General features: G+C 41.4%; 1 protein-coding gene across 1 annotated transcript in view; it reads right to left on the bottom strand.

Moving 5' to 3' along the window:
- LOC122558738 (dynein axonemal heavy chain 5-like) overlaps positions 1 to 12240 on the bottom strand; it is a 274642-nt gene that overhangs the window by 231380 nt on the left and 31022 nt on the right. Inside the window, exons 10-12 of the mRNA XM_043707530.1 lie at positions 6372 to 6494; positions 2247 to 2462; positions 1806 to 1913 (exon numbers count right to left, since the gene is read on the bottom strand). Of these exons, the coding sequence (XP_043563465.1) occupies positions 1806 to 1913; positions 2247 to 2462; positions 6372 to 6494 (447 nt within the window). The remainder of the gene's footprint in view (positions 1 to 1805; positions 1914 to 2246; positions 2463 to 6371; positions 6495 to 12240) is intronic.

Below are 12240 nucleotides of genomic sequence, written 5' to 3' on the forward strand. Positions count from 1 at the left end.
GCGGGGCGGTGTGGACTTGTTGGGCCGAAGGGCCTGTTTCCACACTGTAAGTAATCTAAATCTACTTAAACTTCCTTGCCAGCAGAGAGCTAAAGTAGACAGGCAGGAGGCTGGAAGAACACAGCAAGCCAGGCAGCATCTGAAGGCAGAGAAGGCACGTTTCAGGTGTAACCCTCCTTCAGGACTGGGGATGGGTGTAGAGGAAGCTGCAGATAAAGGTGGGGGCAGGGTGATGAAGTGGAGAGCTGAAGACAAATTTGCTGCATGTCAGTATTCTATTCATATGTCATGGAGATGCATCGATTAATGTACTGGAAACAAACAGCTAGAACATCGAAGCTGTGTGAGCAGCTTGCAATAAATAGATATCTAAGCAATCCCACACCTAATGGATGAGTGGTCCAGGCACATCCAGTGTGGTGAACAATTAAACAATTCACTGGAGAAGGTGATTCCATCAATGTTCTTATCTACAATGTTGGGAGAGCCAGCAAATCAGTGTAAAAAATAATGCTAATGCATTTACATCCATCTTCAGCCAGAGTGGTAAGTGGATTATCTATCTCAGGGCCTCAGCCTGAGATCCCTAGCATCATCAATGCTAACCTTCAGCTAATTCAACCCTCTCCATGTGTCGCCTCCAACTGGAGGCTCTAGGTATGGGCACTGACAACATTCTGGCGATTGTACTGAAGACATTCAATGGCATTAACATTGATGAATCCCCGCTCTCAACATTCTGTGGCATACTGTTGACCAGGAGTTAAACTGAACCAGCCATCAGAAGTCTAGTCGGAATTCTGTGTCAAGTAATCGACCTCCTGTTTCCCCAAAACCTGTACATTATCTTGCAAGGCATAAGTCAGGAATGTGTCGGAATGGTCTCCATTTGCATGGATGCATGCATTTTCAACATCACTCAAGATACTTGATATATTCAGGATAAAGCAGCCCATTTGACAGGAACTCTACTCATGCCTTTAAACATTCACTTCCTGTGCCACCATGGCAAGAATGTGCACCATTTAGTACACAGCAACTCCACAGCAACTTTGAGAGTACCTTCCAAACTTGCAAACTCTACCATCTCGAAGAACAAGGCTAGCAGATACACTCACCACCACCTTCTTGAGGGCAGTTATGGATTGGCAACAAATGGAGGCCTAGCCAGCAATGCCCACATTTCACCAGTGAATTATAACCATTCCCATGGTATTTACATTGACAAACAAGCCTCCAAATAATTGTTTTCATTTGACCAGAACTGCTACATATAATTGAAGGCTATATTAAGCAATGAAACATGTTAATAGGAAAGGTGCTACACTACCTTATTTGGCCACTGACAATTGCTTGCAATACTAAGAAATTTTCATAAAAATGACACAACTCTTTCAGACTCAAAATTCTTAGTCCATGAATGCTTTCACCAAATGCCAAGATGATGCATCGATAAGTCAGGTAAAGGGATAGATATTATGTGAAATACTTTCTACATTACAGAATGAATTTTAATTCATTAATGTAATATTTTAGTTTTATTCACAGGTCACCCTTATATCCTGTGTGAGTAGCACCTACAATTAGAATACTAAGGATAGTTTACGCTATATCATTGGTTCTTTGAGGACACATTTCACCTGGAAATGTTCTAAACCTTAAAAAACAAGAGATATTCATCCCATCAGTCTGCCCCAGATTCATTCAAAATCTGTTATAAAAAGTAAAGAAGAGTTATCTATTGCAGTCAAATAAAGCCAAAAATTACAAGGTTTCTCCACTCAAATTTTTAAATGGATACAAACATGCAAGTCACTGATCTGAGTAGTAAAAAGCATGTAATCCACATCAAAAACTGTTTTTTTGTAGTCCAGGATATTATAATCTTGCTTTTTCATTCCAGATGCAATAACCTGCAATATATGAAAGACAGAAAGTGAACTGGCCTATCAAAGAAATTCATTTAATTGGAATCTAATTCTAGTGTACCAAATTTACACCCAAAACATGTCATTACAATGAAGTACAAAATATATCCCAGACTGTCCCTCATGTAATTCTCAAAATAGACCAACATCCACAATATGGTATTAGAAATTTTAAATACACAATAGTAGGAAACTCTACTTCTCAATGTCCTTCCAAATACTTGCATTGTAATACGGTAAGAAACAGAAATGATATTTGTGTATAAATGAGACAACATAAAATTTATTTTGATATTGACACACAGTTATATTTCTGACCTGAAATTTGTTTGCCAATTCTTCAGCCCCTTCAATTGTGGATTCTTCGAGGCTGGAGTATATAGTAATAGTCTCTAGTATCTCAATAATCTTTTTTAGTCGTTTCTCAAATGTATCAAACTTCCCAAAGATATACATTTCACTAAACTCAAATGGTTTTTCCTTTGGATTCTCCTCCATTTTTTGCTTGGTCATGTTATAACAAGACTGATATTCCTAACATTGTAAGAAAAAGGACAAGCAGTTGTTATTAACATCCTGAGAATTATACACATAATGGAATTCAAAAGCTTTATCGATAGTACTTAGTTGTCAACCTTTGAAGCATATTGATGTTCAGAACAATAAATTTGAATTTCATTCTGACTCCACAATTCATGGATCCCCACAGTGCAGAAGCAGACCAGTTGGCCTATTAAGTCCACACTGCCCCAAGGAAGAGCATTCCACCCAGACCAACACCCCCAGCCTATCTCTGTAACCCTGCATTTCCCATGGCTAATCCACCTAGCCAGCACATCCCTGAACACTATGAGCAATTTAACATGGTCAATCCACTTACTCTGCACATCTTTGGACTATGGAAGGAAACTGGAACACCCAGAGAAAACCCATGCAGACACAGGGAGAATGCGCAAACTCCACACAGACAGTGGCCCAAAGCTAGCATTGAACTGGGTTCCTGGTGCTATGAGGCAGCGGTGCTCACCACTGAGCCACCATGCCATCTCAAATCATTGGTTGCAATATATTGAATTTGTCAGCATGATCAGCTTTGAGTTACTTAACTGCTTTTGGAAATAGACCATGGTGGGCCAATTTTTGCCAAACCAGAGGCTGCACACCGGTGTTAGGGTAATAATGGAAGATAATGAAGAAGGTACACCGATCAACCTTATCATCTTTAGAATGCTTCAGATTTGAAGCTGTGGACATCTAGTGTCTGCAAGACCTCTTCAGTAATGGCCACATAGATGTGACCTTCAAGAACTTTACTGTAAGTTTGAAATTTCTTGAGATGTTTGAGGAGAAAGAAACCCTGGCACCATTGTCAATCCTTAAAACAAAGTCTCTGTTTATGCTGCAATCACAATGGAACTTTCCTGCAACTGTGCGCTTTCACAACTCCCATCCCCATCATCACTTCCTTGTCAGGTACGTCAACATGATGGAGGACAGCACAGAGGTCAAGAAAAGCTTCAGGGTTCGGTTCAGCAAAGAGCAGGTCAAGGTAACTTTGATGTAAATGGCAAAGAAGCGATCCTCTGCTCTCTGTGCTTTGCTTTCAGGGATGCTGGGGCTATCTCGTCTCAGTTGGTCATCCAATAGCTTGTTTCCTGCAGCAAATCTAGCCACATTGTGGCCAACTGTAGTGCCTTCATTTTTTAGGATTACAAGGAGGAAGACCATCATATCAAAAAGTGCAAGTGGACGAAGTGCTGCAGCCTGTATGGGATGACAGGCCAACTGGTCATAAACCAAATGCCTCAGTTACGCACAGGTAGCAAAGATGAACCAAGGGAATGCATACTGAATAGCAAACATGCAACCATCCACCTACTTGGAGCTCCAGTGTGAAGGATGGGACAAAGGAAGCAGAGAGGAATGGTGAGGGCTAAAAGATGCAAGGCAGAAGGCTGTTAAACGTCATTGTCCCTGAAACCTCTTACTTCTCGGCAAAGTAAATGAAGGAGGAGCCAACAGAAGGACAATTGCAAGAGTAGCAGCTGGTGAAGAAGTTCAAGAGGTTTAATCATTCCTAAACCAATGCCTGAAGTGACTCCCATCTGACACGGACAATGGGAGCTCCTCATCTTCAGATGGGAAAGGACAAGCAGAAGAATCATACAGAACAGAAGCCCTTCGATCAATCAAGTCTATCTTGCCAAAACTATACCAGTACCTACACTCACTCCACTTTCCCCTTTAGACCCATAGCCTTGAATGTTCATCCAATATTTTATTAAAGTTGTGAGATTTTCACCTCAACTGCCCTCCCAGGCAGTGCATTCCAGATTCCCACCACCCTCTGGGTGCAAAAGGCTTTTCCTCTAATCATCTCTAAACTTCCTGCCTTTAACTTTAAAATTATGCCCCCTTGTTTTCAACCCTTCAAATAAGAGGACAACTGCTCTCTACTCACTCTGTCCATGACCCTCGTGATCTTATACACCTCTAACAGGTCCTCTCCCAACCTCTCTACTCCAAAGAAAACATTCCTAGATTATCCAGCGTCTCCATATAATCAAATGCTCTATCCCAGGCAGCATTCTGGTGAATCTCCTTTGCAGTCCCTCCAGTCCAAGCACATCCTTTCTATGGTGTGGTGACCAGAACTGCACACAACACTCCAGTTTGGCCTAACTAAAGTTCTAACATGACCTCCCTGCTCTGATAATCTATTCCACGACTGTTAAAGGCAAGGATCCCAAATGCCTTCTTAACTACCCTATTAACCTGACCTGCCACCTTCAGAAATCTGAGGACAAGCATCCAAGATCCCTCTGTTCTTTCCTAGTGTCTTGCCATTCATTGAGTATTCCCTCGACTTGTTCCTTCTTCCAAAGTGCATCACCTCACATTTACCAAGTTTAAATTCCACCCTCCACTGAACTGCTCAATCTGGTAATATTTTCCTGTAGCCTGATACCTCACTCCTTGCTATCAATTACCTGCCTAATCTTGTCATTCACAAACTATTGATCATTCTTCCCACATTCTCATCTCTCATTTATGAATATTCGAAACAATAAAGGGCCCAATGTGGTAGCCCACTAAACCATGTGGTAGACCACTGAACACCAGACTCCAGTCACACAAACAGCTTTCTACCACTGTCCTCTGTCTCCTATTACTTAACCAATTCTCTTATGACATTACGCAAGAAACATGTACTGTGGATAAAGGGCAACTGGTGGATATAATATACTTAGATTTCCAAACAGCATTTGACAAAATTTCGCATCACAGGTTATTTCAGAAAATAAATGATGTAGACAGCAAAAGAAAGAAGATTGGTTAACTGACAGAAAATGGAGAGGATTGATAAATGGGTCATTTTTTGGTTGGCAAGGTGGCAACAAGTAATGTGTTAGAGGGATCAGTGCTGATGCTTCAACTTTTTACAATTTATGTCAATGACTTGGATGAAGGTGTAGTTGCTAAATCTTCTAATGACACAAAGGAAAAAGGAAAGTAAGCTGTGAAGATGACACAAGGGAGCCACAAAGCAATAGCTAAGTGAATTAGTAAAGACCAGGTAATATGAGATTTTCCATTTTGGCAGGAAAAATAAGAAAGCATATTATATAAATGGCAAGAATTGCAGAGCATGAAGATGCAGAAGGATCAGGTCATTCTAATTCATGAATCACAAAATGTTGGTGTTAGGCTACAACAATTAGAAGTGATAATAGAATGTTATAGTTTACTGCAAGGAGAGTTGAATGCAGAAGTAGGAAGGTTATGATTCAGTTATGACGACACTGGTAAGACCACATCTGGAATACTGTATATAATATTAGTTTCCTTATTTAAGTTTGTACATAAATGAAAAGGAAGCAGTTCAGAAAAGGTTTGCTGGACTGTTACCTGAAATGAGTGGGTTGTCATATGAGAGAAGGTTAGACAGGCCAGCCTCATATCCATTGGAGTTGAGGAGTGTAAGAGGCAACTTGATGGAAATACATAAGACCCTGAGGTGGCTTTACAGGTATATGTGGAAATGATGTTTCCTCGTATGGAATGATCTAGAACAAGTGGCCATTGTTTAAGAATAAAGAGGTTGCCCATTTTAAACAGAGGAGCAGAATTTTTTCATCATGAAGGGTCATGATTCTTTGGATCCCTCTTCTTCAAAAGGCAGCAGAAGCAGAATCTTTATTTTTAAGGCAGGGGTAGATGGGAATGTGGAGTAATCAGATCATCTGTGCTAGAATAGCAAGTAGGTCTTTTCCCCCCACGTTCAGAATGGGATTGTTCATTTTCTTAGACAACCAACAATCAATGAAAAATCAATGAAGAACAACACACTTATACTGAATGTAGCAAATCAAGATGAAGGAGAATGCAACATTATGATTGAGAAAATACAATTAGCATATTGCCCCTAATCCTACAAATTACCTGATGAAGGTTAATACAGGCTCTCAGCTTTTTAACGGCAATGTCTGGAGTCAAATCCCATATCGTAACAGACCCGTGATTGGTAATGTATGCTTTGCATGCAGTTATCATCTGATTTGTGACCTGAAATAATAATATTTAATACACATTAAATATGACAGAACAGATCTTTGTAGGTAAGTTCAACTCTTAAGACCATAAGACAGAGGAGCAGAAATTAGGCTATTCAGCCCATCAAGTCCATTCACCATTCAATCGTGGCTGATAAATTTCTCAACCCCATTCTCCCACTTTCTCCCCATAACCCTTGATCCTTTTGACAATCAAGAACCTATCTATCTTTGTCTTAGATATATTCAATGGCCTGGTTTCCGCAGCCTTCGGTGCAATGAATTAAACATCTTCCCTTTACTCTAAGGGTGTGTCCTCGGGTCCTAGTCTCTTTTCCCAATGGAAACATCTTCCCAACATGTACTCTGTCCAGGCCATTCAGTATTCTGTAAATTTCAATTAGATTCACCCCTCATCCTTCTAAACTCCATCGAGTGTAGACTCAGAGTCCTTAATCACTCCTCATAAGGCAAGCCTTTCGCCCCCAGGATCATTCTTGTAAACCCCCTCTGAACCTGCTCCAGTGCCATTACATTTTTCCTGAGATATGGGGCCCAAAACTGTGCACATTACTCCAAATGTGGTCTGACCAGAGCCTTATAGAACCTCCGAAATACACTCCCGCTTTTATATTCAAGTCATCTCAAAATAAATGCAAATTGCATTTGCCTTCCTAACTATTGACTCAACCTGCAAGTTTACTCAGAGAGAATCTGGGACTAGAACTCTCACGTCTCTTCGCACTTCAGAGTTCTGAATTTTCTCCCCATTTAGAAAATAATCTATGCCTTTATTCTTTCTACCAAAGTGCATGACCTCACACTTTCCTACATTGTACTCCATCTGCCACTTCTTTGCTCACTCTCCTAACCTTTCTGCAAATCTTTCTGCAGCCTCCCCACCTCCCCAATGCTACCTGTGTCTCTACATATTTGTATCATCAGCAAACCTAAACCAGAAGGTCCTCAGTTCCTTCATCAAGATTATTAATGTTTAAAGTGAAAAGTAGTTGTCCCAACAATGAGCCTTGCAGAATACCATTTGTCACCGGCTGCCATCCTGAGAAGGACCCTTTTATCCCCTCTTTCTGCTTTCTGTCAGACAGCCAAGCTTCTGTCCATGCTAGCACCTTGCCTCTAACACCATGGGCCCTTACCTTACTCAGCAGCCTCATGTGCGGCACTTCCTTGACATGCATGTCCCTTTGTCTCCAAACGTCATTAAGCAAACCTCCATGCAGCATAAGGCTATGGTGGAATTTTCCCAACCTAATTCATGGCCAAAAGGGAGACCCATTGGAGGGTTGGGAACACATTGAATGCTGGACTGGATTTACAGTGGCTCTTTGACTGAGGTACAGCATTAGCCTTTGGAAATCCTGGCTAGTCAAGGAGGGTGGACAGGATAATGCATCTTTTCTGTCAAAGTAAAGGACTTATAATAAAAGGGACAACTGTGTGCTGACAATGGCTCACCAGCACTTGGATTTCCAAGGCTGCAGTAACACAGGAATGGTAAAGACACCTGGGAGGATCTGCTACAAGATCAAAAGAGCTGTAATAAGGTCAGCTCTCTCAAAGACAATTAAACAGTAAAGGCAGAAGAAATCAGCAGCACGAGGACAGATGTTCCAATCTGAAACTAGTGTATCAAGACAATCCAGGATCTCAGGACAGTATGACCATGGCTCATTGCTTTCAAGAGCCAAGCCCCAAATGTTGATTTTTCCATGTATTCTCCTGCACAACAGAAATAGTACATGTAGCTCTATTCATTCAGTTCTCTGCAGATATGTCACATCTCCAGCACAGCACCCAATACTCACACTCACCCTAATGCTACTGCCCTCCTACACCTTTATGAGGTAGTGGTGGTGTTGTGGTAATCTTATTGGAAGTTAATGCAGTGACCCTGGCTAATGCTTTAGAGTCAAATGTTCACATCCCATTGTAGTAGCTGGTAGAATTTTATACAAAATGCTTCCAAGAGGAGGTAGAGTGCAGAGGTAATAACACAGGGTTGTAATGGATTTTAAAAAAATGTCCGTTCAAATCCCACAATTGCTGATGATGTCTGAGTTTGAGTGGGAGGGTGAACTGTGAGAAGGATGCAGAGGTGCTTCAGTGTGATGTGGACAAGTTGAATGAGTGCACAACTGCTTGGCAGATCAAGTACAGTGTGGATAAATGTAAGGTTATCCATTTTGGTAACAAAAACAGGAAAATAGATTATCATCTGGTTGGTGATAGATTGGGAAAGGCGAGGTGCAGTGAGACCTGAATGTCCTTATACACCAGATGCTGAAAGTAAGCATGCAGGTGCAACAAGCAGAGAAGAAGGAAAATGGTATGTTTGCCTTCAATCAGAGAAGATTTGTGAACAAGGAACAGGGATGTCTTGCTGCAATTCTACAGGGCCTTGGTGAGGCCACACCTGGAGTATTGTGTGCAGTTTTGGTCTCCTTATCTGACAAAGGATGTTCTGGCTATGAAGGGAGTGTAACATTGGTTTACCAGACTGATTCTTGGGCATGTATGGAAGATACACTGGCTCAGTTAGGATTATATTCGCTGGGTTTTAGAAAAATGAAGGGGTTTCTCATAGAAACCTACAAAATTTTAATTGGCTTGCCTTCATTGCTTAGACTTTGAGTATCAGATTTGAGATGTCATGTTTAAGTTGTACAGGATGTTGGTGAGGCCTCTTATGGAGTACAGTGTGTGCAGTTCTGGGCACCCTACTATATGCAGGATATTATTAAATTGGAGAGGTTTAGAAAATATTTACCAGGATATTGCTAGGAATGAAGGGTTTGAGCTATAAGGAGAGGCTAGATATGCTGGGACCTTTCTCATAAGAGCATAGGGGGTTAAGGGGTGATCTGATGGAAGTTATAAAATCATGGGGGGCATAGACAAACTGAATAGCAAGGGGTTTTTTCTGGTGACCCTTCCTCAGACCTGAAACGTTAACTTTGATTTCTCTTCACAGATACTGGCAGTCCTGCTGAGCTTCTCCAGCAACTTCTGTTTATGTTTGAGAAGTGAGTAAAAATTTATTTTACACAGCAAGCTGAAGCATAATGCACTGTCTGAAAAATTCAGTGGTAATTTTATGAAAAGAAAATAATAAATATTTAAAAAAAACAGATATTTGCAAGTCATGGAGAAACAGCTTGGGGATTGGACAAAGTTGAAAGAGACCAACACATTCGGCCAAATTGCCTCCTTCTGTGCTCTGTGGTTGTATGACTCCAAATATGATTCTAACTGAAGCAGGCTGCCTGTTAAAACAGTTTCTTCATTTACAGATCAGACAATTCACTTTCTGCTAAGATAACCTTTCCTGTGCTGGTCCTTCCTGGTCTTGCTTCCAGCTCTGATGAAGGAGCACAACCCAAAAGACAACCATGTGGCTTCCTCTGTTCAGACAGGAAAGAACAAAGAACAATTCAGCACAGGAGCAGGCTTACCAGCCCACCAAGCCTGTGCTGACACACCTTTAAAAACTAAAAAACTTCTGTCCTATGCAACCTGTATCTAACCTCACTTTACATAATTGAGTGCTTCTTGTCTCACCGTGAATTCCTGTTACTAGTACCTTTTCTGGCAATAGTCCTTCAGAGGTACATATCTCCTCATCTTTCAGCATCAAAGATTGAGAAGATCCTGTATCTGTCAATATTGCAGCCTCTTTATCTGCTGCTACTGGCCTATGCGAGTGAGCTCTATCTTCGCAGGTATATGGTTTCAGAAGATCTGGCACTCCTCCTTAACCAACCTCTGACCAGGTTATACATTCTGGTACAGCTTTCTAGCCCTCCAGTGTGTGTTCTGTTACCACTCCAACAAAATTCACTGACTTCTCCTGTTTTCCTACATCTGGCTTCCCAGTGTTTTCCGTGACCTACCAACACTTTGATTTTATATGGCCTACGTTATTGCAGTGAAAACACCGGAGCTTTTTAACTTCCCTTTCCCCTTCAAGGATTTTCTTTTACCCTGTGGTAAATTATCCTTACAAGCTTCACTGAGATCCACCTTTCCCTTTCCACATGAGGATTTCTCTTTTCCCCAATTTCTATCCCTCACGGATTGGCAGTGATTTTGGAAGCCAAACTTTGATTTATGGACCAGCTCATAATCATCAGCCATTTCAGCTGCTAATCTTGCTGTTTTAACTCCCTGCTCTTCCATATGAGTTCTCATTACTTCAGGAAGTGAAGTTTTGAACTCCAAATAATCATCTCTCAAAGAGTGTCATAGATTTGTTCTATTTTTAATGCCCTTGTCTATCTATCAAAATTACTTTGTTTGATCCTTTCAAACTCAATGTATGTTTGACCAGGGTCCCTCCTCAGATTCCAGTAACATTGTCTGTAGGCTTCTGGCACAAGCCCATGTGCACTTAAGATGGCTTTCTTCACCTCCTCATATGCCCCAGATACCTCCTCTGATAGTAACGTGAATACCTCACTAGCTCTACCTACAAGTTTTGTTTGGATCAACAAAACCCACATGGTCACTGGCCACCTTTCAAATGAAACTAAAAAGGCTTCCACATCCTTCTCATCAAATGGAGGCTGTGCTTGAATATATTTAAACAGTTCCTTACCAGACCCTTGGCTACCATGGGTTTGCTCATCCACACTCTCTTCCTCACTAAGCTTACCTTCAGCCTTCACCTCCATCTTTTTAAACTGACTTTCCCGACCCCACAACTAGGAAACAAACTTACATATCTCCTAAGAAAATTACACAATTCCGGACAATTAAACAAGACGGAATTCCAGAAAATGAAACCCGACGGGACCAACACCCCATGATTCTATGGATTACCAAAAATCCATAAACCAGGAGCCCCCCTCAGACCTATAGTCTCACTACCCGGAACACCAACTTACAGACTGGCCAAAGAACTACACGCAAGACCGAAATACCTAGTAGAAGAGTCACAGCACTCCATCCACTCCACTCCAGGAATTCCTAAAAATCATCAAAAACACCAAAATAGAGGAAGACGAAGCAATGATCTCATTCGACGTAACAGCACTCTTCACCTCCATCAACATCGACCTGGCAAAGGAAACACTCATCACACTTTTAGAACTGACCATCACACACACCCCAACTACCATCAATCACATTACCAACGAAAACATCATGAAGCTAGTGGGCCTATGCCTCACCACCCACTTCACTTTCAACCACATAGTCTACAAACAAACCAACGGCACACCCATGGGATCTGCGCTATCAGGATTCATAGCAGAAACGGTAATGCAAAGGCGAGAACAAACAGCCCTACCAACCATCAAACCAAACATCTGGGTCCACCTTTGTCATCACAAAACGAAACAAGATAGAAGAGACATTTAACATCATCGACAACACCCTCAGGCATAAAGTTCACCAAGGAGGAAGAAACCGACAACAAACTCGCATTCCTGGACGTCACAGTCGAAAGAAAGGACAATGGAGAACTACAAACCTGCGTATACAGAAAACCGACAAACACTAACCAAATACTTCACTACACCAGCAACCATCCCAACACACACAAACAAAGCAGTATCAGAACAGTATTCCAACGAGTCACCACACACTGCAGCACAGATGAACTTCGGAAAACAGAGGAGAACCACCTATACAACGTATTCAAGAAGAACGGATACTCAAAAAATACAGTGCACAGATTCCTCAAGAACAAACCACGACAAGCAGACCAAACACAGCCAGAAACCCTAACCACCTTACCA

The sequence above is a fragment of the Chiloscyllium plagiosum genome, chromosome 17 (assembly GCF_004010195.1).
Source record: "Chiloscyllium plagiosum isolate BGI_BamShark_2017 chromosome 17, ASM401019v2, whole genome shotgun sequence".
Taxonomy (NCBI): domain Eukaryota; kingdom Metazoa; phylum Chordata; class Chondrichthyes; order Orectolobiformes; family Hemiscylliidae; genus Chiloscyllium; species Chiloscyllium plagiosum.